This window comes from Pseudopipra pipra, chromosome 18 (assembly GCF_036250125.1).
Source record: "Pseudopipra pipra isolate bDixPip1 chromosome 18, bDixPip1.hap1, whole genome shotgun sequence".
Lineage (NCBI taxonomy): Eukaryota > Metazoa > Chordata > Aves > Passeriformes > Pipridae > Pseudopipra > Pseudopipra pipra.
In genome coordinates this window covers 10,982,177-11,010,145 of record NC_087566.1, presented here as the reverse complement: position 1 = coordinate 11,010,145, position 27,969 = coordinate 10,982,177, and the positions used below count along the sequence as shown (strand labels likewise).

At 40.5% G+C, this 27,969-nt stretch overlaps 1 protein-coding gene and 1 long non-coding RNA gene across 2 annotated transcripts; one reads left to right on the top strand and one right to left on the bottom strand.

The window, feature by feature from the left end:
- Positions 1-15: 15 nt before the first annotated feature.
- Positions 16-2,624, bottom strand: LOC135424208 (uncharacterized). Its single transcript, XR_010435114.1, has 2 exons — positions 2,536-2,624; positions 16-1,917 (listed from the first exon to the last, which is right to left on the bottom strand). It is a non-coding gene; the product is annotated as an uncharacterized LOC135424208 (long non-coding RNA).
- SLC15A4 (solute carrier family 15 member 4) lies at positions 2,226-26,993 on the top strand. Its single transcript, XM_064675201.1, has 8 exons — positions 2,226-2,859; positions 9,959-10,254; positions 11,060-11,228; positions 11,590-11,667; positions 14,275-14,443; positions 18,230-18,385; positions 23,252-23,410; positions 25,601-26,993. Exons 1-8 carry the CDS (start codon positions 2,287-2,289, stop codon positions 25,747-25,749), a joined length of 1,749 nt encoding a protein of 582 aa, XP_064531271.1. The 5' UTR covers positions 2,226-2,286; the 3' UTR covers positions 25,750-26,993.
- The last annotated feature ends 976 nt before the right edge of the window (positions 26,994-27,969 follow it).

Sequence of the window (27,969 nt, the reverse complement as noted above, 5' to 3'; positions counted from 1 at the left end):
GAAATAAAGGAAACATTCAAAGAGATCTTAACATTTTATTACTATTTATGATAACTCTGGGTTTTATGCTATATAGGTCTTGACTGAAAAAAATAACAGTCTAGAAGTCTTTGCAGCATTTAGTGTTGTGTCTCTGAAAACACGGGTGCATTCACTGTATTTTAAGAAAGGCTCAAGGATGGATCACAATCGAGTTTTAAACATACTGTAGCTGAGTGTTGTTTGGAGGAAAATTAAAACCACCTTCCTGAGCTGCTGGAGAGAGTGGTTGAGTTCTAACAGTAACTTCTGAATTTTAGTGAGAGTACCTTTGCTTTGATACCTGAAGATTTAAATAACATTTTCTAATGCACATTTCAAATGCGGTTCAGCATTGTGAGGTGTTGGATAGGTCAATATAAAAATCTCACCTCACTCACCAAAGTAAATTATGAAGGCCCTAGAATGTGATATCTGCATATATTAAAACACAATAACACAACATGTGCTTAATTACTTTGTGTCTCAATAACCTCCTCAAAAATATGTAATCACAACTGATATGACATACTGTATTAAGCTGGGAAAAGCTGAAATGTAATTTTTTTAATTACAGAATCAGTCATATTACAGGAGTTCACGAAGAGATCTCTATACAGCTGGTTGCCTTTTCCTTATTGTCCTTTGTCGTAAAATTTGCTAACTAGTTAAGAGAGCAAATATATTTAATGAGTCATTTTTATGGCACATGTTATTTACAAAGGCCCATTATTAAATGAATACATTTACTTTTACAAGCATTGCTTGCTCAATTACCAACGCTGCTCCAAAAATTTTAAGTCATACCTAGATGTTTGATGTAACTAAATGACGTCAATCAATTTACCTTTTTAACTGAAAACACAGAACCAGGAGTATCTTCCCCACTCTGTTTCAGCCAAAAATATGACTTTAAGATCTGCTGCTCAAGACAACTTCATACTTTCATGATGTTTACCTCAACACACGTGATGGTGGAACTACAGCACCTCTTAGGGTTCTGATCTTGCAACCACTAATTTGTTTTCTCATTTTAATCACACATTTCATTCCATTCAGGTCGGAGTGTTCATTCTCTGTGTGTACTTATATAATTCCTGCAGGCACTGCTCAGGTAATCTGCCTTCACACCCCAAACACAGCTCAGGGACCAGCTGCTGCTCCCCATCCATGGTGAGTCCCTGGGCACACCCCGGGCACTGAGCCATGCCCACACCTGCACCAGGGGCTGCAGAACACAGACAAATAAATCACAATGCACATTTATCCCATTTTGCTGCAGAAAGGCCTCCTTGCCGGTCAATCCTGAACTAATACATTAAATAGCTATAAAAAACACACCCCCTCTGCTCGGCCCTGCTGAGGCACGTCTGGACAGCCGTGTCCAGTTCTGGGCTCCTCAGCAGGAGGAAGACAAGGAGCTGCTGGAGAGGGTCCAGTGGAGGCCACAAAGATGGTGAGGGGTCTGGGGCATCTCTATAATGAAGAGAGACTGGGGAAGCTGGGCCTGTTTGGTCTGGAGAAGACTGAGAAGGGATCTCATGAACGCACAGAAATATCTCAAAGGTGGGTGGCAAGAGGATGATGGTGCCAGATTCTTCAGTGGTGTCCAGCGATAGGACGAGGGGCAATGGCCATGAACTAAAACTCAAGAAGTTTCACTCAACATGAGGAAGAACTTCTTTCCGTGGAGGTGGCAGAGCGCCAGAGCAGCTGCCCAGGGAGGTCGTGGAGTCTCCCTCTCTGGAGACCTTCAAAACCCACCTGGACACGTTCCTGTGTCACCTGCTCCAGGTGCCCCGGCCCTGGCAGTGGGGTAGGACTGGATGATGTCCCGATGTCCCTTCCAACCCGAGCTGTTGTGCGCTTCGGTGAAACTCCATTTCTCTGCTGCAGCATCTAAGTCAAAGCGGCGGGGGAACATCAGCGGAGAGAGAGCCTTCCTCCTTCCCTCCCTGCCTTCCTCCCTCCCCCGGCGAAGCTCCGGACTCACCAGCCCTCGTCCTGGGGCTGAGGGGACACCCGCGCCCCGCCCGCCCCGCGCTCCCCTCACGGCCGGTCCCGCCCCGCGCTCCCCTCACGGCCGGTCCCGCCCCGCCGCTTCCGCCCCCGCCATGTCCCGCCCCGGCCCCGCCGCCCGCGTGACGGCCCCGCCGGCGGAGAGTGACAGCGCCCTCAGCCAATGGCGCCGCGCCGCTGGGCGGGGGGCGGGGCCGGCGGGGCCGGTGCGGCTCCCTCAGGGCAGGGCCGCGGGGACGCGGGGCCGCCATGGACGAGCCCGAGCCGAGCGAGCGCAGCCCCTTGTTGAGCAGCGGGGAGCGCGGGCGGGCGGCGGCGGCCAGCGCGTTCCAGGGCCGGCGGCTGGCCTGCGCCGCCGTGCTGCTGGCCGAGCTGCTGGAGCGGGTGGCCTTCTACGGCGTCACCTCCAACCTGGTGCTGTTCCTGAACGGGCCGCCCTACGGCTGGGAGGGCGCCCAGGCCAGCCAGGCGCTGCTGCTCTTCATGGGCATCACCTACCTGGTGTCGCCGTTCGGGGGCTGGCTGGCGGACGCGCTGCTGGGCAAGTTCGGCACCATCCTGCTGAGCATGGCGCTGTACCTGCTGGGCATGCTGGCCTTCCCCGTCATCGCCGCGCCGCACACCCGCCAGGGCCTCTGCGGGGACATCCCGCTGTTCCCCGTGGAGAACTGCTCCTCGCCGGCGGCCAACGCCACCCCGGCGCCCTGCTCCCAGGCGGGAGCCACCCGCTACTGCGCCACCGCCACCTTCGTGGGACTGGTCCTCGTGGGGCTGGGCGTCGGCTCGGTCAAGGCCAACATCACCCCGTTCGGGGCGGACCAGGTCGGGTATTGTTTGGCAGCTGCTGGAGCCGCTTGTGGGAGCCGGTCTGGACCAGGGGTGGCTGTCAGTGGTGCTGAGGGGCTTTGCCTGCCTTGGTGGGGTGGGCAGTGCCTGCTGGTTCGCCTCTCTCTAGGTGTTTAGCCTTGGAGGGAATCAGATCGTCCAGCTCTGTTCCCTGTGTAAATGCAGGTCGTGAAGTTGTGCCCTGTTTGGTATAGTTTTGGTGTCTGTGTGGTGCCTGATCCCTTATGGCCTTTGGTAACCCTGCCTTACCTGTGGTCCCTGAACTGGCTAAGCCATCACCATCTTGAGGAGTTGGGTTGAATATTTAATGGCCATTAAGTGGATTGTTAATTATCCTCCATTGTGGAGTTTGTACCCACTTAATTTGACCTCAGAGCTCATCAGGATACACATTTTAGCTTTGACAAGGATGACATGGGCCTTCTAGGGCAGTTTCAGAGGCCTTTATCATCCTGTGATACATGAAGGCCAGAGAACAAACAGTTTTTTATGCTTTAGGTGTTCTCTGTGCACTGCATTGCCCTTGAGCGATGTTTTTGTGCAGGCCAGTGCTGCACCACATGATGGGTGGGAAGGTGCTCTCAGTGTGGTAAACATTTCACCTGGGCTGTTCTCATGAGGACATGTCCTGTCAAATGACCTTCCCCGGATCCACCTCAGTGATATCATTCATTGGATCATCACTGCAGAGCCGAGTGGCCTTACGGAAAACATCGGAGAGGCACCTCAGAGTTCAGTAGCAACTGGAATGCTCTGGTGCAGGTCCCTTTCTTACAGCCTTATGCTAAGGTACTATGCTGACTGTGGATGTTAAAATATAATTTCTGCTTTACAAACTGAGAATTTCAGATGCTCAGATACTGAGCAGCTTTTTTAACCAAACCCTTCTTGGTGGCAAAGCAAGGAAAATCCAGTTGCACTTCTGTTTACTGGCCCATCGAGTTCTGGGTAGAGCAGGTATCAGAAATGCCATGAAATTCTTTGTAAGACGGAGGATCTACCACAGCATCTTTGCCAAACATTCCTCTGTTCTCTGTTGTCAGTCATTTTTTATTCTTTGGCATTTCGTCTATTCCAAATTTGGGAGTTCTGGGTGAAAGGCAGTATATAAATGTAAAACATTATTATAGCCTAGGATTGTGTGTCCCCAGTGCATTGGTTCTGTTTGAGCCAGCCTGAGCCCATCAAGTGAAATAGCTTTAATATGACTTTATCTTGTAAGGTGTTTTTCAAAACTGACTGCTTATTCCCAAAATGTTTCATGAACGTTAAATGTAAGAGAGAAATAACTGCAGGAAGGGAGCAAAAGAAGAGCCATTGCCAATGGAAGTGTAGCTGTTGTAGCTGGATTTTGTAAAGGCTTTTCCCCCAGGATTTCAAGGAAAGCAGTTTTTGGTTAGGTATGCTGATAATTCACAGTGATTTATGTAGGGTGAAGCAAAAGAAATACTCCTTTCTGGTCCATAATAATCAGCAGAGCTCTGCCGAGGACTGAATTTTCCCCCTTCTCTCTTTTTCTGGCTTATCTATTGTTAAATAAATTACAGCACACCACTTACCTTGTGCAGTTTGGGGCTCTCTTGGGTGCCTTCTCCCTGCATAGGAAGGTAGCAAACTGCTGGGGAGATGCACATATATTGCTGAGAATAAAGCCTGTCTCCCAGAGCCACATTCTTGGGAGGCCAGAGTGCAATCCAAACATGTTTTGGCTGGGTGTGATAAGATTTGTCCTTTTCCCCTTAAATACCAAACAAAAGGAAGTATGAGTAGTATATACAACTATATACTATACTATATACTATACAGATACTTTAGCTGACTCAACCACTTTTCAGATACTGTTAATTACATTGCATTGCAGATCTCTTAAAATTGCCATGTGAGATTTTCAGATTTGGTGTACATACAGAATTTGGGTGGAGAGCTCTAATACAGTGAGAAGAATCACTTTGTGGAACACTGGAAACTGCATTCCAGTACTTATTTTTCTCTAAAGCTGAAAGATGTTTCTTAATTTCTGTTAAGTGGATGCCTTTAGAAGTGCTCTAAAATTGACTGAGTCGAGTCGGTATCAAGTAACTTTTGCCAGTCAGCTCAGCAAGAAGAGTTACTGCAAAGTAGGTATAGACCAGCTTTGCTTAACTGTGTTTATAAATGAGCTGTTTTTTCTAGAAGTTGCAGATGGATCCATCACACTGGTCTAAATCTGACCTATGGTTCTCAGAATAATGTTTCTAATCATATGATACGTACAACCTGGCACTTTCCAGTTCCCCTTTTAAGTGTTTTGCTGTCACTTCCTGTTCTATGTAGCAGTTTGTGACTTTCTGTAGTTAGGAAACAATATGACTGTTTGCCATTATTGTGAAAGCTCATTTAGCTTCAACATTGAAGCCAGAATTAGCAGCAGACTACTGATCTAGTATCAGCCATAATCATTGTTCTAATTATAGATGAATGTCTTTCTGGGTTATGGTGATTAGAGACACCAGTTCTAACCCACAGTATAGTTTCCTTCTGAATTGGTCTTATAGTCCATAAATTTCTCAGTCCATAACTGCCAGAAATGTTTCAGCTCTGGTAAAATTGTTGTTACAGCTACTATTGGAAATTGCTGGTATAAAGCTGGCTTTAGAGTGATATTTATTTATTTATTTATTTGTTGAGCTTAGATTTTCCAGCCTCTGGATGAGGATGGGGAACCACATATAAAGATTTGAAGGTCACTAACTGCAAGAGTGGGGTTTTTTTGTTGCTGTTGTTGAACTTCTGAGGAGCCTGTGGACATCTAAGGCTCTGCAGTTTGAAAACAAGTTGTGACATTCACGTGGCCAGTAATAATTTGTTTCTGTTTCTGCCAGAAACACAATAGATGGGACAGGAAGCAGACTTTAAATGTGGACTTGCCAAATTTTAGTATGAAACTTTGAAATTATGTAGCAAGTGAGTGATGGTGTGTAGCTCAGTTACTGAGCTCTCCCCAGATGACCTCAAAGAATAACTGATGTCTGTAGTGATGGATTGGAGGGTCAGGATTCTATAAATGTGACTGCACAGAACTGTTGTCATTGTGCTTTCTTTTGTAGGCTAAAGACAGGGACAAGCTTCTGTGTTTCCATCCTTCCTCTGTTGTGTGGTTGCTCAGAGTTGACTGGGATGAGTTTGGGGGTTTTTGTTACATCTGTCACTTGTGACTGTCATCAGTTGATCGCAGGAACAAGTGAAAACCGCTCCTGTCAGTAACTTTGGAGTGATCTTTGTTCTTTCATGTGAGTCAGATGGGAGCTCAAAGCTTTGAATCTGTGATGATGCGAAGAGGGAGAGACACATCCTGAAACTCTGAAATGTTGGGGTTTAGGAAATACTTGAGATGATGACAGAAATCAGATGTCCCAGGGGAGTGGTGGGCACCAGATACACACGAGCTGCAGCAAAAATAACAAACCTTGTAGTAACCAGTTCTTTGGAACTGATCTGTGAGAGCTCAAAAAATCCCTCTGTGACAAAGCAAAGCATCTAAAACAGGAACTATGGAGAAGCAACAATGTCTGTTCAGATCCCTGACTCTTTCCATAATAATCAGAAAAATCTAATACGATCTTAATATTTGAGCTGTATAATTGTTGTTTTCAAGCTGTACCAGCTGCTTTGGCTACTGCTTGGATCATCTCCTGAGAAAGAGGTTGGTGTTGAAAAATCCAGGAGAGGGATAATTGAGCAAGGATCATCTTTCTTCAAAGTCACAATGAGATCTAAGTATTAGCCTTAGGACAGCTGTGCTGTGGAACTTGCTGTCAGTCATAACTTTTCATTGGGGGTTGTAACTAAAGATCCAGTTACTCTTCCTCCCATTCTTAGTTTGAGTTGCATTTGAAGTTTTGCTCTCATTCTAAGATGGTAACCTTGTATCCTAAATGAGTTTAGAGGATTGCAGTGCAGAGTTACAGAGCTGGTGTGTCCTCTGCTGAAAGTGGCTGTAAATAACCTGGTGGTGGCACAATTCCCATCACAGAGCCTGCCAGGCACTCAGGAGTCTTTATCATGAAAACCGTAGTCATATTTACATCTTATCTGACCATAATCAATCTGATACATGATTTGTATTAGAAATTTTGATTTTGAGAACTATTCCTTTACTATTTTGAAATCCAGGGCTGTGTAGTCCCATTTACAAAACTCAGAACATCACTGTGCTTTTCCTTCTGCATTTGGATTGTCTGTATTTAAAGGACACTTACCAGATTTTATTTTTTTTTAATCTGTTTTCTTACAATGGGGCCAAAATCTTTTAAATGTACCTGTTCTGACTCTCAGTGCAGGGATGTGGAACCCTCAGCCCAGAGCACTGATTCGATGCAGGACTCACACTGTACATGTGCCATTTATGTCCATCATTTTCCTGCTGCAGTTGCTGGTGGGATGTTGGGAATCTAATGAAGCTGGAGGTGCTGGTATCACAAGGAGAGTGAGGAGGGTGCTGCTATGCTTGAGCACAGATGCAATTGAGCAGAGGGAGTGATAGATTTTTCTTTCCACTTGGCTGATTGAAAATAATGCAACATAAAGGGGAAAGGAGAACTCCTGCAGTTTTGTGGAAAGTGCTTGCGCTTGATAAAAGTAAAATAATAAAAGTCTGACATGATTTTCTCCTTCTTAGTCCCTTATTAAAATGTATAATGAAGATGTTTTGTGCTGTCACACAGCTCAGGTATAGCAGCCAGCAGGGGAAATTTTGAGTGATCCGCTGTAAATGTAATATTGTTGATATTTCGGGCAGCCAATGAGATGTTTGAAAAGAATTGCCTTTTAACTCTACCACATTTTCTGGTTTTGGCAAGACATCTTCGTAGTTCTTCATCTTTGAAGCATCTCAGATGTGGCTGTGATGCGATTTTTAGTGCATATATTTACTTTGATGAGGAAGGAGAACATGGATTTTTTGTGTTATAAGCCTGTGGCGTGTTTGCCCCTTGAGCACTGCCTTCCTTTTGGGTCACTCTGTTTCAAAAAGGATGAAGGAGAGGGAAGTTTCAGGGACACAGACATGGTCAGGAGTCTCCAGGCAAGGAATCATGAATCAGTCTAAAGCTTCTACCTTGAAAAGGCAGCAGGAAGATGTGACAGTGGTTTGTGGAAATAATGGCTGGGGGAGAGAAAGGCAGAAATGGGCCAGGAATGGGATAAAGCTCAGTTTTGTTCTGTTGTTTCCTGGAACTGGGTAAAACTAGTGAGGCCAGGCCAGGGCAGGTTCAAACCAGGCGAGGGGAGGTGGTGCTTCCCACTGGGTAATTAGCTGGGGAACTCTTTGCCAGGGGATATTATGGATTCTAAAGCTGACCTGGGTTCAGAGGCAGGTTAGGCAAGTTCATGGAGAGGAGAGCTGCTGCATTTATTAAGGAGATAGAGAGAAGCCATCCTTGGTTTAGGAAGTTTTTCAGGAGCTAATGGTTGGAGGCTGGGATAGAACTTGATAGAAGCATCACGCTGGGCTTGCCCTGTTCTTACCTGTATCAAAGTTTGCTCTCTTGTCCCAGCTTTCCTTTGTACAGATGTCAGCAAGGTCATGTGTAAGAGGGAGGATGAGAAGTCATTTTCTTTGCAGAAATAAGAGAACCGAGACTTTATGATGAAGAAATGGAAACTTCATAAAACAGATTGTAATGCTTTAGACAAGTTGGAGCACTGTGTTCCATGTAATTGTTTGCTAATACCCTGCTGCTGTTTGGGGATTAGAGGGAGGGAATTCCTGGATTGATACACTACTGCAGGTGATGATTATTAGAATTAGGAAATGAGTACCTAGTTGAAATTAGAGAGGGAGAATTTCTTGGATTTATCTCCAGGATTGTATTTGATGTAGTAACAGACATACCTGAGTGCCCAACAACGGTATAAACTATGTACAGGAAAAAATGACTAAATATTTCTTTTGTTGGGCTTGACTAAATGATACACATGGGTTTGTGCACCACTGAGGAACCTGAAGCTGTAAATCACAACTGACAATGTTAAAAACTTATTTCAAGACACAGCTTGCTTTTCATGTTGCAAACTAAACATGGATCTTTTAAAGATCTGGCAAACGAGGAGGAGAAATTTGCAATTGCAGATGAAAGTTAACTGACTCAGCAAGACTGGTGCATGGCACTGACTTGCTAGTCACTGTTCATGGCCTTTCAGTCATAAACCACTGACAAATACACTGTTAGGAATTCTTCTACAGACTAGTCGATCTTTTTAATGTGTCTCAAAATTTAACTTGCATGATTTCTCTTACATCACCTCTTAGGAGTGATGCTGGGTTCCTGTGACTTCATTACAAGACATGGGGTGACTTTTGGTAGGCAGTAATAAAGAGTGATGCTGAAAACTGTACAGGATAATTCTATAAACCAGGCATGTCTTTACTGACACTGAGAGCTTCAAGCAGAGAAATAACACTATGAACAGTGCTGGCTTAGAGGGAAGAATGTTTACAGGGGCCTTGTGACACTCAGGCAACCCAGATTTAGTTTTGGGTTTTTTTAAAGGTCAGAATGACAAGTCCTCCATTTATGTGCTGATGATAAGCTTTAGGACTGGGTTAAACTTTAAAGTTGTTGTTTAATTACCAAGTATTCATTTGAGGTTTAGAAAATGGAATACAGTTCACTGTTATGTGTATTGCAATTATTGCAATACATGAATTTTTAGGTAAGTTTTTGTTTACTAAAAAATAGTTACTTGAGCTTCTGTGGACTATGGGATGTTAATCTGAGTGAGCTTTGTGTAGAGAAATGACCAAATGAGAGTCAGTGCAGTAGAACTAAGAATGGTCTCTCTGGAGAAGCTGTCATTCAGGAGTACCTGGCTTTTTTTATCCCTGTGCTGGGCTTCTAGAAAGTTATTCCCTTAATGGTGTAGCTCAGTGAGGTGTCATTTCATCAAATACCATGTGAAGCCCAAAACACTTAAATCATTCCAGTGTGACTCTAAATGAAACCTGAACTCTTCAGTGCATTGAACCTGATTGAATTCTAATAAACAGGCTTCATTTTCTTCAGAAACTGAATTACTTGCTTTTAATCTTTCTCAGGTCAAAGATCGGGGCCCGGAAGCCACGAGAAGATTTTTTAATTGGTTTTATTGGAGCATTAATTTGGGAGCTATTCTGTCTCTGGGAGGCATTGCATACATCCAACAGAACGTGAGCTTTGTTATTGGATACAGTATCCCAACAGTCTGCATTGGGATTTCCTTCATGGTTTTCTTGTGTGGTCAGAGTTTCTTCATCACCAAACCCCCTGATGGCAGTGCCTTCACAGACATGTTCAAAATCCTCACATATTCCTGCTGCTCCAAGAAGACACACCTGGAACGTTCAACCAGCAGGTTTGTGCTGAGCTCTTCTGTATCACCTGAATTCAGCAACTCAACCCAGGAGCTGGAACTAGTTAGTTCAAACTAGCTGGTAGTGAGTCTCACCAGAGACTGCATTAGAACATGCAGGTCTGCTTTTAGAACTGGAAAGTTGGACTCCTGGAGATATTTTCTGGGAGTTCTGGGATGAGAGAGGCACATTTTGAGGTCACTGGATCTCCATGGTGCAAGATCAAGTCTGCTGTTTTCAGCTGAGTGCAGTGTCCTGCCAGTTCAGTTTCTGAAACTGTAACATAACCTGGCTATGCTGCTTCTAAGCATGAATTAACTTCTCTGTTAGATATGTTTATGGGTGCCTTCTGATTTGAAAACCACTGCCATCTGCATTTAATATTGTAAGTGGCTTGATGGGCCTCCAGAGTTTTTCCACACTTAAGAGATGCCCATGGAATACTGGTGCTTGAATCCCTGATAAGAGATGTCAGGTTTCAGGTACTCAGACTGAGAAACAATTCAATTACCATAATTAATTCATTTAACAAACAGTATCAGAAACTACAGGTTATTCTAAGTTCTGCCTATTAGAATGCCAGTTTTTTAGGGCTGGGGCAGGAGGAGGATGGGAAATAAGGAAACCTTCATAAGAGGTTTCATCTTATGTTTTCACCTGCTGTGACCCGTTCCAGCCTAGTTGTGTTGCTGTAACTTGCATGAGTTACTCTGGAAATGCATAAGCTGTTTATAATGAAGTGTCACAGGATTGCCTGTCGTGTCAGTTTTTGTTGTTTAACTAAACATTTCCAATTCTTTTCCAAAGTGAAGGCCAGGGAGTTCTTCACCAGCCTCGCAAGCAAAGCCTGTTTGAGATGGCCAAGCTGTCTCGGGGGGGCCCCTTCAGAGAAGATAAAGTAGAAGATGTAAAAGCTCTTGTCAAGATTATCCCTGTCTTCCTGGCTTTAATACCTTACTGGACAGTGTATTTTCAAGTGAGTAGTTCCAAATGGTTACAGTTGTATTTTACATGTCTAAAAAAAAAAAACCCATCATTTTTAATCTAACACTTCTTCTGGGGGCTCTCTCATAAATGTGAAACTTACCTTGAAGGTGAGAGATGACAAATGGCTCTTTGAGAAAACTCCCAAGTAATATTTTGACCTAATAATAAAAAAGAAAATGAAATCATTAAAGCTGTAGTTAAGACTCAGATTTTGTAATGTTTTAACAAAATTCTCTTTGCTTTGCTGTGTTAGCACTCTACCTCTGGTATAATCCTTATTAATTATTAAAAATACCTCGCTCTCAGCACTCCTTCTCCAAGTAATGTCAACCCATCTTTTTTAATTCTAGATGCAGACAACATATGTATTGCAAAGTCTCCATCTGAAAATTCCTGAGATACCAAATGACACCAACTCCATCCACACGGTAAGCAGAGCAAAACACCTTAAAAGTATATTTTCTTTAGCTGAAATGCAAATGAGGTAAGTATTGTACAAAAATTCCAGCAAGGTCAGGTAGTGCCTAAGGGGAACTGGTGGCCAAATCCACTGGGCATTTAGAACCATGGTGCACATTACAGGGGTTTTGTTACACCAGCAAGTGTGTGGAGTCCACACCATCCTGTTCTGAATGTGTTCAGGTAACTCTCACTGCTTTAATTAAGAGTGTCTTCATCCTTCAGTTGACCAAGTCTGTCCTTTGAAGAAAGCTTATAAATCTGTATGCCCTAAGTTTCCAAAGTAGGACAGAAGCATTCCTGCAAGCTCAGTAGGAATACCCCTCCTTAACTGATGCATTAGTATTTGGAATCTGGGCTACATTTGTTACTTTATACTGCTTAATCAATAATCACTTTACCTTGAATCAAAAGAAGTTGTTCAATCAATATTTTCCAAGAAAGGCTGTCATCATATGCCTGCAGGAATGGTACAGAGAAGTAAAACCAAAAACTATGAATATAAGTTATTAACAGATCTACTTTATGTTATTATGAACCATGTGATGTCTTTTTATAGCATTGTCAGGTGGACTAGAGAAGTGGATTATTTTCTTCTAACAAAGTGCACACAGAAGTTCAGAGTCCCATTGTCAGACTGAATATTAAAAATAAAAATATTGTCAGTCTGAATGTTTATTGTGTAGAAATGAACGTGGAGCTTTGGTTATTAAACTGAGCATTAGAATTGTTTCAAGTTGTAATTAAGCATTATGTTTAATTAAATTAGTTCAAAAAATAATGGCTTTCACTGGTTTTCCTGAAAAGACTTTAAAATACCACTTTTTCTAACAAAAGTGTGGATTTAAAAGTTAGTTGCCTGTTTGTAGTGTTTACTTAAACACTATTTGAGGCAAGGATGATGGAACAATGTCGTGATACATCTAAAGAATGATTTTCTGTCCTGCCCTAAGAGTGACTGGCTCCTTTCTCTGCAGCACATCAGTTGTGTTGCTTTATTTAGAAATACTTTGTTGTGATCTAACAGCATAAGACAGCTAAGTTAATTTCGTTTTGCTGTCTTCCATGGTACGTGGTCTACCTGAAGGATGCTGACCTGCAATCTCCTTTATGTAGTGATTTGAGGTAATTAAGAAAAAGAGCAGTAATATAACATTTTACATTGTACCTTGTCAGGTTTTCCTTAAGCTCTTGCAGGCACCTCTGCCCAATACTAAGAAAAGCATATTTCCTCTTGATATGAAAAGAGTGAAATATGTGTATGCCCTTTAATCTGCAGGCTCCTGATAGAGTAGAAAATGGAAAGCATACATTTTAAACAAAAAAAACCCAAACCCAAGTGATTGATTGGGTGAAATACAGCAGTGCCAGAGGCATTTGGTATTTCTCATCTTTCTTACCAGATTTAGCAATGACAAAAAATTCCTACATCCTTGACTCTAATTACACAAATCAGTCTCTGTACAAACTGTGACACAGGTTTCTGCTGGTGTGATATTTGAAGCAAAGGAAAAGGTGAGTGGGAGAGGGAGGAAAATCGACAGTTACAATTTTGCAAAACTTCAAAATAACCAAGAATTTGCCTAACTCAGCAGAATTCACTGGGCATTTTTCAAAGCATGTGACCATTGCTAAGTAATGTACACAACCTTATATATCAAACTGCTGGATGTCTTTATATAACCAAACTAGATTGTTATTCCCTTTGTAAATCAGTGGAGTCCTTGTCTGCAGGGAGAGCTGTGTGCCCACAGTGTGTCAGAGGCTGAGGGCTTGGGTCTTTCAGGTTTGTAGCCTTTGGAGAGTCTGGTTGTTTTGTTTTGTTGGGGTTTTTTTTGTTTTGTTTTATATTTTTGGGGGGTTGTTTGGTTGGTTGGTTTTGTTTGTATGTCAGGATTTATGCAGAAACACTCAGGTGTTGTGATAATGCTAATAGCCATCTCAGCTGTCAAAAGGACTTCATACAGGCTTAGTTTAGATAGTTAACTTTTGTTTTAACAAACATTAATTCAGAGTAAGCATCTAAAATACAAGCCCTCTGAAACCTAGAGATCTTATAAAAAATCCTTTGCAAAACATCTCCGAGTTCTGTGTTTTGCTTTCTGAGAGTACTTTCTTCATCTGCCCAGTAATTTCCTTAGTCCTCATTTTCCTTGGAACTGTGTGCACTATTATTTGCTTTTGTGAAAAGAACCTTTTTGCTCTGCACACTTGATGTTCAGAGCATCCTCCCCCCCAAAACAAAAACAACGGCACCAAAACTAACGCCCACCTCAGCACAGCTGGAGGTGTGTCTGGAGAGGGAGAATGTACAACAGTGGTGGAGTTGCTGTGGTGAGGAGTCACTTGTGCTTCTGAGCTCACAGATTTATGAACAGCCAAACTAAATAAAAACCTGAATAGCTAAATGTTTTCCTCAGCTTTCACACACTCTCACTTTTCACAATGTCTGTCAGTGCACGGTGCTTTGTTTTGGATCAAAGTGTTCCATCACAAATCTCTTTTTTTTGTAAAATAATAGTAAAAATCAACTCTTTAAGTATGGAATTGCTAACTTGAGCCATCTACCCTTTAAGTTTCCAGCAGCCTGGTTGACCATGTTCGATGCAGTGCTTATTCTGATCCTAATACCCTTAAAAGATAAATTGGTGGACCCCATTTTAAAGAGGAATGGCCTGCTCCCATCCTCGCTGAAGAGGATTGCAGTTGGAATGTTCTTTGTCATGTGTTCTGCCTTTGCTGCAGGTAAGGGGACAGCTTTGAGATCTACATACATAATGACTTATTCAGCTACTTGCAACAGCATTTTTTAAAAACCTTTGTGAATCTTTAGTTCAGCATTATTCAGATCTCATTTTCGTGGGATAGTTGGAATGCAACTGCATGAAATCCAATTTGATTGTATCCAAAAACTTACTAAATTGTTTTGAACCTTTGCAATAAAATTGGACCATTTTTCCTGCCTGAAGTAGACTTTGTATGTACCCTTCAAAACCAGCCTGTTAGTCAAGGTTTTCACATAGAGTGTTACTTTCTAGTACACTTGGTAGTGGAGAACTATTTGTTTTCTGGCCAAATGCCTTCCCTTCATGATCAGTGAGTTGCCTGAACAAGGCTGTTAGTCCTCTCAAAATAAATTTACAGTATTGTGGAAGTCCCTGTTGTCTGATTTATTAACATTTGATCTTGAAGCTGAGAATTTATTTATCCTGAAAAACAAATTGGTTCAGAAATAAGTATGTTTCTTCATACATTCTAACTTCCAAATATTAAAAAGGTGAAATTTTACCTTTCCCTTTATCTAAAGTAATGAAGTTAGCTTATGGCTGAACAAGAGTTTCCTCCCACTTTGGGGTTTTTTTCTGCCCTACCTTTAATGTGCCCTAATGTTTGGGAATTAGTGTAGTGTAAAATAGCTTAGCTGTAGCTTGAAAGGGAAAAGATGGCAAGTCTGCTGGAACCATAAATCAGCTGCTTTTGAGATGATTTAAGGTTGTTAAGCGCTGCTGGTGTGGAACTGAACATCTCTGAGCAATGCTTCGTGGAATCCATAGCCTTCACTAGCATCACTGAAATGAACATATTGATAAAGCATTATAGCATTAAATAAAGGAATTTCAGCACTTGTGATGCCCCATATTTTAGGGAGAGGGACATTTTATATGGCTATTAAGATTTCTTTCAATGAGAGAGATAATTACCTTATTAGGCCAAGGTCACTTTGTGTGTGGGCAAGGAAAGTTCTTTAAGCAAAGTCATTTAAACTTAAAATAGGAGTGTTTCTCTTATTCCATGTTTCTTAGAACACTGGTACTGCAAAAGAGGATGATGTAAAACAGTTAAATGTCAGCTCTTTAAATAGAACTCAGCCTCACATATAAGGGAATTCAAACCCAGCAATATCTGTCTTTATTAGTAGTGGGGGGAAAAGCACATTGAGCTGTGATAGCTGAGTTGGGGAATGGGTTCCTACAGCAGAATTCTGAAAAATTTTAAATGCCAGTTTTTCTGTTCACCTACAAATGTAACACATGATTTTGTGGGTTTGATCCTCCCCAGCTCTTCCACAGTAGAAGCTGAAAAGGTGAATTCTTTGGATGGTTATCTGCAATCTGTTTGGAAAGTTTAACCTTTTGGAGTAACTTAATATCTCTTCATCATAAGAGGAATTTAAGAGCTTCAGTTGCCACAAATTTGGGGTGTAGGAAACTGTTTATTTCTAGCAGGGTGGAAAACTGTTGGTTTATATGTTTCATAGAATTTTTATTTTTTCATTAAATGATATTTATAGCTGCCATATTTTAATATTCTTAAAATACAGTATTACTTCCAACCATTTCTGCTTTAGAGAGAGAGACTGATTAAAATCTTCAGCATATGATGATGTTAAGAACTTGCAATCATGGAAATATCCTAATGATTTGTTTGTGCCATATTTCCATTTTAACTTATTTAACAGGCATTAGTTGTGGACACTACTCAGGCTGCCTATTAGATTGTTGAGATTATTTAAAATATTTTACAAACTGTGTAAAAATACAACTGATTAGATTTAATGAACATCTGCTGTGCTTCATGCATTTTATCATAAATTCTGAGTAGCAATATTTAAGGTTATCCAACTGGAAAATCTACTTCATTTATAGAGTTTAAGCCATTATAGCAAGAATTTAAGATTATTTTAACTACTAAGTCTGTAAGATTGAACATGAAGCTTGTCTATCGAAGTCTAAGGAAGACTCAATAGATTCTAGATTCTGAAGTACTTTGAAGATAAATTTATGGCAAGGTTTGGTATATTTTAATTATGTTCCTATGTGGCTAAATGCCTCCTAAATCTGCTTATGTTGTGAGGAATATAAACACATTAAGGATCATTAGATGTTTTGAGGTGCAATACTTTTGTGTTGAGTGTATATGAATGAAATTATGTCTGAGCTCTTAGATGACTGTACTGCTTTTTTACATTTTAATTAAGTTCCACTCTAAAAAGTTTGGCAGCTGTATAAAATACAAAACCATCAAGAAATCCAGCTTTATTTTAATTACATCAGCTCCTCGTAGTTCAGAGGGCACTGAGGTAGATGAAGAGCTAAAGATACACTTCTTTAGCTGTGGCCTCACCTACAGACCATATATAGGGACTCTGGGGAGCTTTCCTCATGCTTCCTGCTCAGCTTGGGTCCCTTGCCACGACCAGGACTAATAAGAAAACTGCATGTCATGGTAGGAGGTGGTTCTGGCAAACATCAGTCCTGTCCTTTGGCATTGTCCCTTAGCACAGAGGTGGGATCTGGCTGGTCCCCTCAGGCTTTCTGTGTCACAGATTTGTGAAGAAATGGGAGAACAGATATTAGGCTGTGCATTAGAAGTTGTATGTGCTTGTTTATATGAAAAGTGCTGTCAATAGGGTTCAGAGTGGTTCAGCCAACATATTAAATATTAAATGTCCATGTCATCCTTCTCTGCCTCTAGGAAGGACAAAGCCAGAGGTGAGGAAGCAGATGTAATCACTTGTACCTAATCACCTGTACATGGTGTGATATCCATGAAGCATCATGTACAATTGGTTTTTTTTGTAACAGGAGGGATATTTTGTGCCCCAAGATTAGGTCAGATCTTGGCTCAGTGAGCAGGGAGGGACCAAAAGTGACAGGCACTAAAGGGAGGCCGTGTGGGTAACACACACTGTAGGAAGCAGCATCATTGACTCAGTCCTGCTCCTCTGAATTGGTGATGAATAAATTCACCTTATTTCCAAGGATATTGAGAGTTCTTTTATAGAGGTCCTTTTTGGGTGAAGCAGGGAGTTTTATTAACCATGAGCTATTCTGTAACAATGAGCCCAATCGTTTAATCTGGGCAACTTCAACAAAACCCTACAGTGCTATTTGATATTCACTTTCTGCTCTAAACTGTTGTGTTGAGCAAGCTAAAAGTGCTTATATTTTACACTATCATGTCTATTTTTCATTCTGTATGAAGTACTTTCTATGCAATGTCTTGCTTGTAAATCAAGCTCTAATGAGCTTTTGGCTCTCTTCGGATGAAAAGTGTCACATAAAGGTCATAATCATATTCATAGAGGGTTTTCATCGTTCTACAGGACTGGTGTAGCCATTTTGATAAGCAAAATGGTTTCTAATTTATTAATACTATGGTGGCAGGTGAAATAGTTCAACACAGCAAAGTAGTAGTTTGTGAAAATGAGATTGTCTTAAAAAAAACCCCAGCACAGTGTGTATGAAAAAGCTCTCAGCTGATCCATCCAGAAAAGAGTTAAGTATTATTAGCAATTTGTATAATTATTGGTACTGAATAAGCATATAATCACTAATTCTATGGCAGAACAACTGTATGTCTTGAAATAACAGTGGCAAAAGTAGTCTGAAATGCTTTCTGTTAGGAAATAAATACATATTCCTATTGTATAATTTGTAATTGCAGTTCAGGGCTGAATCCTAATTTAATTCTTAATATGAAGAAACAATATTTGTGTCTTAGGTAAATTTTTTTTTTCCCTCCACATAGGAATTCTGGAAAGCAACAGACTGAAAATTGTAAAGGTTAAAACAATTAATCAGACAATTGGAAATGTTACATACCATGCTGCAGATTTGCCAATATGGTGGCAGATTCCTCAATATGTGCTGATTGGATTCAGTGAAATATTTGCAAGTATAGCAGGTAAGAGTCTTTGTCTGTTTTAAATTTGCTTTTATGTCTATCCTAAATGATGGAACCGTAGAATATAGATACTTCTCAAATCATTATAAGTAAGCTCTAATGTTTCTAAATACATTATTATACAATATAACTTAATCTGAGGTGGCAAAACACACTGTTGTCTTGCACATTTGAAAACTGACTATTTATGACTTTGTTTTCAAAACTGAATTTCACGCAGAGCAACACTTAAAATATTTGTGTGGCATCCAGTTAGCATTGGATATTTTCGAGCCCTAATGGAAAACAATATAGTCTTTCAATATTGTATTTTAATGCAGTATTGTGTCCTCTGAATGTTCCTCTGTGTTGCAAATACAATTTGTTCTTTGCAATTTTTTTGGCTTAAAAACTGTGCTACAGTTTAGAAAGTCAAGTAGTAAGTGGAAACACCTTTGTGAGGGGAAAGGGAAGAAATAAACCATCTTTAGAAAGACTTACCACCAGTTTAAATTCACATTACTGGACTTTTTACATCTCTGAAATAAGAAGAGGTTTTGTGAATATTCATAACAAAGTAGCTACTTTGATACTGTTTTGTCTACTTCATGTATAGATCAGTTTTTCTGTAGTGGTTTTAGATACCAGGCAGACTGAGACACTGTTCAAATTTTGCCTGTCTTGAACAAATGCAAGACATCTTAGATTTCTAATCCTGTTCTTTGTTATGTACATAGAACAGCTATGTGATTGTACTGATTTTTAGGCTGAAATTTCAGTGGGAGGAGAGGGTGAGTAGGACTATAAAATCTGATTTTCTGGGCTCTTTCCTAGACCTGCAGGGCTCATCAGCAGGAGGAGAGCACAGGCAGCTCACCTGTTGTCACTGTGGCACGTCTGATGCTGGTGTACTGGGATTAAAGAAGTGAAATGCTACTGGGAATCTCTTAGCACAGTGTTTGCACATCTAATATTTGGCAGCAATGCCTGGTCACCAATAACAGAAACCTTTCATGGGAGTAGAAGTAGCTACTCTGATACTACTTACATCAGGTAGCTCAGCAATTCTGTTTAATATATTAGAACTCCTCCAGTGACTTGATGTAAAAATCATTTAGCTTTTGCTTAACTATGGTTACTTATTAACATGTTGAAATGCTCTTTGAAATAGTGAACTGTGAAGATCACCCATTCAAACTGGTGTTACAGGCAGCTCTTTTTCCTCGATCCCTTGTGACAGAACCTCCTGGTTTCATTTCCCCTGTGGGAGGTGACTTTCATTCCTGGGCGAGCACAGTGGGTTAAAATGAGATTCTCTAATTCTGTAAGATCTGGCTGGTGGTGGCCCCAGCTGTCACATGGCCCATTTGTTCCCCTCTAAGTGGAACAGAAAACTTCTGCTCCCTCAGGTTTCTGGTTACATGTGTCCTGCTGTCATCACAGTTGTTAGACAGTAAAACAAGGTGCTTGGATTGCTTGGCAAGTAGAAGAAAAATGTGGAGTTTGGTTTGCTTGGTTTTGGTTTTTTTTTTATCCCTATCTGCTCATTTGCTCTGAGCTTTCCTTCCAGCTGTCTGGCCTGGGACCTCATGTGACTGGAGGAATTAGATATGTATTAAACTCTACCATAGATATTTACTGTGTTGGAGGAATTCTTTTTACATATGGCTTTCTTCTGTGTGAAATCCTATTTCTTCACTCCCTGTCCTCCAGCAGTCAATACCTGGACCTGGAAGTGTTGAATGGCTGAAGTGGTGTGTCCCCTCCCCCAGTGATGTACAGGAAAATCCATGGATTAATTTGCTTGAGAGAGTTTGTTATCTTCAAAGCACACTAAGCCAAGATATTAGACACTTTAGGTTCTTGAATGGAAATTCTGCTTTAGCAGTACAGTCAATATGTCACTGCTGTGCTGTATCAGTGTGCATTTCATTATGTGTGAACAGTACCTGTCACAAATCCTAACACACAGAAATCTGGAGTCTTGCTTAATTTAGCATTTTTAGCAAAAGAGTAAAATGAGTTACTTAGAGTTACAACTTTAGCAATCGTACCAGTTAAATCTGAACTCAGATAAACAGATGACTTATCAGAATTACAAGTGTTCCTGCAAAAATAAATCAGTGTCTTCCCTCTTACACAGTCTTGTTTCTCTGTCAGGTACTATTACTAGTTTATACATGTTTGCAAGGAAAAAACAACTATCTGCAGGTTGTGGAAAGGTCAAGGACTTCAAGAATTCTATTTGTTGAACTCCAAACTGAGGGTTGGTTTTTTCAAATGCTTTAGTGGACTTCATGAGAAGTCAAGTTTTTAAGGCTTACACAATTCTAATGTGAATACTCTGCTGTTCTGCACTGCTGGGTCTGTACCAACAGCTTTGTAACTTCAAAAACTCTTGGTCACTGTTAGGAAAAATGTACCAGAAATTCTATGGAGAGCTTAATTGCTTTGTGTACTGCACTTTCATTTGATTTTTCTACAAAGATTTTTCTCCTGCCTTCTGATTGTTATCTAAACATAATTCTTAATATTTTAAAGAAGGCCTCTGAAGACTTGAGAGTATATTTTACCAATTTGATATTAAATCTGATAAAGGCATCTATTGTGCTATGAAACTCAGCTTTAAAATAAGCAAACTGTTAACAGTTACAAAGCTATAGTGATGTGGAAATGTTTGTGAACAAAAAGGGGCTAAATATCACAAGAGCTGAAACATACGTTTGCTTTTTTGTTTACTGTAAAACTAAGCATATTCTTATTAAGCCACATTAGTTACACAAGAGGTACCTTTAAAAAGATGACAGGCATTGCATTAATCTTTTGTATTATTCTGTCAATCCTCTTAACACACCCCTGTTTAGCTGGGAATTGTAATCTCACATGACAACACCACCGAGAGGGTTTAATTTCAGAAATGCTTGTCTGAGGTAGCATGAAATCGTTATCAATGGCTGCCAGCAGGGCAGAGAAGCTCTGAAGGCAAAGAAAAGATTTGATATTCTTTCTGCCAGATTAAATATTAGCGTGGCTGGGAAAATTATTCAAGTTTAGAAATGTGCCTTGTTTTGTTGCAAAAAGTGCCAACAGTGTTAACACCCATTTTGGTTTTTGTTTTGAATCTTAAGATCTTTCTCCAGCAGGAACACTCACATCCAGTATATCTGTAAAATGAACAAGAGAAAACATAGTCCAGATCCTTTCATGTGTTATACTGGAGCTTAACTTTTACAAAAGGTACAGAAGCCTGGTGACCAAAATGTGACTGAGGCTCTGGAGACTGGTGGCAGCTCTGATAACTTAACAAGAAACTTAAAAACAAACTACTGCATCCGGAGAGTAATCTGCTTTTTTTTTTTTTTTTCTTGAAGTGAGAATGGCCAGATAAATATTCCTTGAAATATCTGAATTTTTTATATTCAGATAACCCCCCAAAGCCTAGGGGAAAAGAAAAAAGGCATTTTTAGTTCTCAAAGTAAATATAATTTTGCCCGTTTGCAGATGTCTCTCCATCTCTGTAGCCAGTCTCTGGTTACAGTTTGAATTCCCAGGAACCCACACAGCTGAGTTGGGTGAGGAGTGTTTCAGTTCCCTCCTGCCCTCCCACACAGGTTGTTGTTGGCCTTTGTAATGTGCTTTGCACAGGAAAAGAGATGCAGTTGTTGGTTCCCAGTGATTTCTCAGGGTTGGATCAGTGAGAACACGCAGTTCTGGTTCCCCTACAAGAACCAAGTTCCTCTCTCACAACGGGCAAATGGGCCTGTCTGGCTTGGAGTGTTAATCCTTCTCTTGGAAAAAAATGCCAGTGTGTTTCTATTAAAGCCTGTCTGGAGTGGCAAAAGTCAAATACCAGTAATGGTGTAAGTAAAGCATACCTTTATTATGCAAGACATAAGAGCTCTGCAGTTTTCAGTCTGTAATGCAAGATTTATGCAATGCTCAGGTCTATAATGCTCTTTTTGCCAAGAAAAAATGCTAGATGAGGTAGCATTAATTTTCAGTGTGAAGCAGACTGTTTTGAAACAAGCATTTCACCTGTCAAAAACAGCTCTGCAGAGAATGTGTTTGACTGTCTCTTGTGAATAATCCCATTTGATTTTTGACAGGGGTATTATTCTAAAAAGGAGTTAATCATGGACATTAGTCTTTGCATGGCAGAGCCTAACCCAGTGTGTTCTGTTGGTGCTCAATTCAGTAGCACACATTTTCAGATTGATGGTCACTGGTATGTTTTTCTTGGGTTTATTGGCTGAAATTTGAGTAAAGACAGTTTAAAGTTGAAACCCCTTATCTACAAGTCTTAAAAAGAATAGGCTAGCAAGCAATGAGCTCAGAGAATTCTAGATCAAAATGAAGTAAAACTAATTACTGCCTTTCCACTTGCAATTCATTTCTCTGTCTGCACATTCAGAGATCCAGACACCGAATCTGTGAGAAATAAATGTTCATGGTCAATGCAAGAGTGCCCTTCATTTCTTGAGCACTTTGTTCTCAGCAGGGAATGCCACGTGCTTTGTAAATACTGCACAGCAGACAGGGAATGCAGAAACGAGGGAGAAGGGGAACGTGGAACTTGGCAGATTAGAGTCAGTTTAATACATTTCTTTGAGGATAATTTTAGACAGAAAAATGAATATGTTGGCTCAGGAGATTTCTTGATTTTACACGTGTAATATTAATAAGATCAAAGTGTGTGTCTCAGATGTTGCCCATGTGATGGGTTGATATATTGATGACCTTTAACAGGGTTCATAAAGCAATTAGAGGGACCTGGGAACTGATAGGGATTCACTGCACACCTGTAACTTCCACAGCACTAACATAGAACAATTTACTTTTGTTTCTTAGATCTCCCAGTAGCATTTTTTTTTAAATCTTTTAATACAGGTCTAGAATTTGCATATTCAGCTGCTCCCAAATCCATGCAGAGTGCCATTATGGGGCTGTTTTTTTTCTTTTCGGGGATTGGATCATTCGTTGGCTCTGGATTGTTGGCACTGGTGTCTATTAAAGAAATTGGCTGGATGAGTAATCACACGGATTTTGGTAAGTGTATTTCTCAGTGTATTCATACTCTATAAAGTAGAAGGCTTCCCTTAGTTAAGCAAGCATTAAGGACACTGAACTGTTAAAGACAAAGTTTCATTTTGCACATAACTATGAAATAATTGATCATGCAAAATGATGCTTTGCCCTCGTGATAACATGGGAAACACATGTTTAATAGTTTGGCTCCTGTCAGTTGCCTGCTCAGCTGTTACTGCATTTTATCACTAGAAATTACTTGCAAATACTTGCATTTTAGTAAAAAAATATTTAAATTAGGTGCAGAAGAAGAATATATTTGGTATCAAGTACTGAAATTACTTTCTGTGGTTATGGGAAGTAAAATGTACCCATCTCTCTTAGTGATTATTCAGCTTCCTCGTTTCAAGTGACTTCATTGAAATTACCCTGAGTTAATTTTGCATTTCTGTCTGCTAGCTATTTATACACTTTAAAGTCCAACAAATCATCTGATATGTATTGCCAGTGGAAGTTAAAAATAATTACTGGCACCAGTAGGTGGCACCTTGGGAATTTCAGAAAATCCCACCATCCTCTATGGGCTAATTAGTTCCAACAGAAGGAGTGTGAAAAGTTCTTAAAACATATGCTAGACCTACTGTGTGTACATGGCTTAAAAGTGCAGCCTAAACTTTAACTTTAAATGTGGTATGAGAGAATTTGCCATTTAAACTTGATTTGCATCTACCACAAAGTAATGTTATCTCGGTCAGGACGTGCCACAAGTCGTCATCTGTGGTTTTCAAGTTGTTCTTCAAAAAACTGCAAAAGGTGACAAGTAGCCTGAACTTTATGGAAGTGCCCTCACCAAATGAAAATTTCCTCATATTGAGACTTTTTTTTCCCCTGTCAATTTTAAGATTAGAAAAGCATCTTTTTCTGCAGCTCTGTACAGAGATAATTCAGCTGATAAGGAGGATTATAATTTCATACAAATTAATGATGGTGCTTTTTTAGCCTCTTACCTATGAGAACATGCACCCAGTTTCTGCTCTTTCTGCCCACTCTCGATACCATTGGAGGTAACTCTCTGCTGGCACTTCAGTGTTGGTTCCTGCCATTGGAACGACTTGTTTCTCCTACAAGAACTAAGATTTCCTGGGTTTAATATCCCATCTCATAAAGGATAATTACTACTCTTTAAACACGTCTGCTCCTGAAATGGAGATTCACGTGGATATTGTATTTTAAATGTCAGGGAAAGCCTCCGTTTCATTTTATTGCGTTTTATTATAAGTTCCTTTAATTGAATCTTAAGTTTCAGTAATTAAGGTAATTTGATCTGAACATTTTATGGGCATGCTGCATGAACAGCTTGTTAGGATCTATGTGTACATCACTGTTTTACTCTCTGCACCCTATTTGATAATCATAATGGTCCCATTGGCTGTGGCTCACGGGGCACGTTGGAAATGAGCCACAATATATTGTTCTTGGAAGTACAGCAATAGGTAGTGCACATTTCTTAACAGAAAAGTTTTAGCAATGGGCTTTCTTAATTTGACATTATTTCATGTGTCACATTATATCATCACTAATTGGTAACAACTTTGAGGGAGCGTCAGAGGTGAACCACAAAGAAACCATGTATGTTTTCATGAACTCTAAACTTTGTCCCAAAAGAAGACTGAGAAACAATTTCAGTAAAGGCTTTCATTGTATCTATGGAGTTGCCAAACTCTTTCCTTAAGAGCTTTCATTTGGGGGTTTTTTTGGGGGTTTTGGTGTTTTTTTATGGTTGGGGTTTTTTGTTTGTTTGTTTTTGCTTTGGTTTGGTTTTGGGGTTTTTTGTTGTTTTGGTTTGGTTTTTTGAGGGGTTTTTTGTGGGGTTTTTTGTTGTTTTTTTGTTGTTTTAGGGTTTTTGGGTGGTTTGTGGGGTTTTTTTGGTTTTGTTTGTTTGTTTTTTGGGGTTTTTTTTTCTTTTTACTTGGTCTAAGGTATTGGACCACAAAGAGAGCATTCCTTGTACTGTGCACACCTTCCTCAGCAGGGCCACTTTTTGCTCTGGATAATTAAAAATGAAACTCTGCTGCTGGATGGAAACATGATTTGATTTGGCTTTGCCCGTGTTTTGCTGAAAGGTCTTCACCACTTAAACTCGAATAGATCCACATTTCTATTTGTATAGCCTTTACTAATGTTTATTTTTCCTTCCCCACTTCTTTCTAGGTAACATTAACGGCTGCCAATTAAACTATTATTTTTTTTTGCTGGCTGCTATCCAAGGAGCCACCCTCTTGCTCTTCCTGATTGTTTCGGTGAAATACGACCACCAGAAGTCGAAGGGGAACGAAGCTGCTGCCAACGGGAGGATCTGACCCCTGTTGCAGAGCAGCACCCAAGGAAGTGGCAGCACTCCCAGAGCCCACAGGCTCTTGTTTTCTCCAGTGGGATCTCTCCAGACTTGCATGTCCCAGGAGTTCTCTCCCCTGCCCCCCTCGTGTAACGTGGGTAAGTGCCTTATGTTGGTGGGGCTGTTTCTTGCACTACGTCCTGGCAGAGGACAGACAAACCTTGGAAGTGGATTAACTCCAGGCATTCGAGTTGCTCTTTGCTCATTTGGGAGATGTTTACTTAACTCTTCAAAGCTGGGACACTTACACTGGGAAATGGAGTATAAGGAGTCACATGAGACATGGACTGTTCCTGACCCAAAAGCTCTGCTTGGTGGAGAGCAGTGGAGCTGGAGAAACACTCGTCAGTCTCAAGCCTGTGTTGAGGACACGGGACAGAAAACTGTTTTACAGAAACCTCAACTCGTGGTTACAAGAATAAACTTTCAATACTGAGAGTCATTTTGGGGGGAGAAACAGGGACAAATTAAATTATAAATTAGGTCAGATTAAAAACAAATATGATTTTATAATCGACCTTCTACTGGCAGCGTATCAAGGGTTTAAGTCCAAACTTGCAGTCAGAAGTATCCAATACTGAAGACTGAATTATATATCACAGTAGCTTGTTATACAACTGCTGTACATTTCGGTGCACAATTAACACTTGTTGGGACTGCAGTTGTTTAACTTCAGAAGTGTTTTTATTTTTGAACCTGTATTAGGACAACGCACACCTCTGGACAAAGCCCTGTTCAGTCTAAGTCTGTTACTCCCCTAAGGAATAGCCTAAATATTTGCAGGAAGCCAAGTGAGCTGGAATTCTCAGCAGATCAATGCGCAATAATAACCATTTAGCAGCCTCAGCCAGTCCCTTCAGTCTTGCCTCTTCCTTTTAGCTAACAGGGTTTGCATCTTTCAGCAACACATTCCTCCAGCAGAGCCAATGGTTTTATGTTCAGCCTCTTGAATTTTACTGATTCTAACAATTGTACTTCAGGTTGTGTGCAGACTGGTGTGGAAGGTGCAAGGAATCATGCAGAAAGAAAATAAAAACCTTTTTATTAATGTGTTGAATTTTTATAGTTTCCTTTGTCTGCAATTATGTTGTTAAAATGTCCTTATTTTGTACATGGACATTTTTTTAAATGAGTTTACAAAATAAAATGAACTTCCATGCTGTGACTTTTGATCCTTTGTTTCTAGGTGAATAAAACTATACTACAAATGTTTTGTTCTTTAGCCTTTATTTCCTAAGGATACAGTGGAGTGGTATTAGATTCTAAATGTCCTCTGGCACCCTGTTAGTTTTGTCAGATAATGTAGCAGAGTGCAAGCTGACCTATCTTTGCCCAGATAAATCAGTGTAGATGCTTCAGCTATTACTTTACTTAATATGATTTAAAATTGGAATAACTAAAGAAGCAAGCACAGTCTCATATGAGGAAACACTAATTTCCTTTTCTAACGTTCTTTTAAAAGCTCCATATGCTGTGTTTCTGGAATATCCCATTTATAACCAGCTAAAAAAGCCCAATATTAAGGTGGTGGAAGCTGCATAAGGAGCAGAACAGGGACCACATAATTTTTCTCTCAGTGTCTGCTGTTCCAGTCATCTGATCTGGGGGTGAACCTGTAGTGTTTCATGTCTGTGTCATTATTTTCCAAAGCACATACAGGCACAGGAGAGAGCTGGGTTCTTCCTGCTAAATGGAATTCTGTGAGATTTATGAAGATTTACCTTTTAGAAGTGTTCCTTCCTCTGAAGGACTGGTGCTGTTCTCAGGACCTCCAAGAGGAGCATTGCTTCTGGTGTTAGATGGCATCAGCTTTGTGTCTGTGTACTTACCCCTTTTCTGCTAAGTGAACTTAATTAATTGCACTATTTTTTTCTCCAAATTCTTAAGTTTTTCAAAAGCATTCATAAATTTCCCATCTGACGAGGGGTAGTTAAAACTGAGTTTAATGAAGAAGGGAGAGGAATCTGCAGATTACCAAAGAAATTAGGGGTCTGACAGCAACTGTGACAGGCTCTACAAGAAAGCTTTAGGAAAACTATTATTTAAGGAAAAACATAATCAATAATTACCAGGTTCTCTTACTATTTAGGCAAAAGTCTGCTGTCCTGTTACAAGCATACAGTAAATGTCAGCATGTTTCTGTAGGGCCATGGTGGCTCTAACACTTTGGAGATGAGGCTGAACA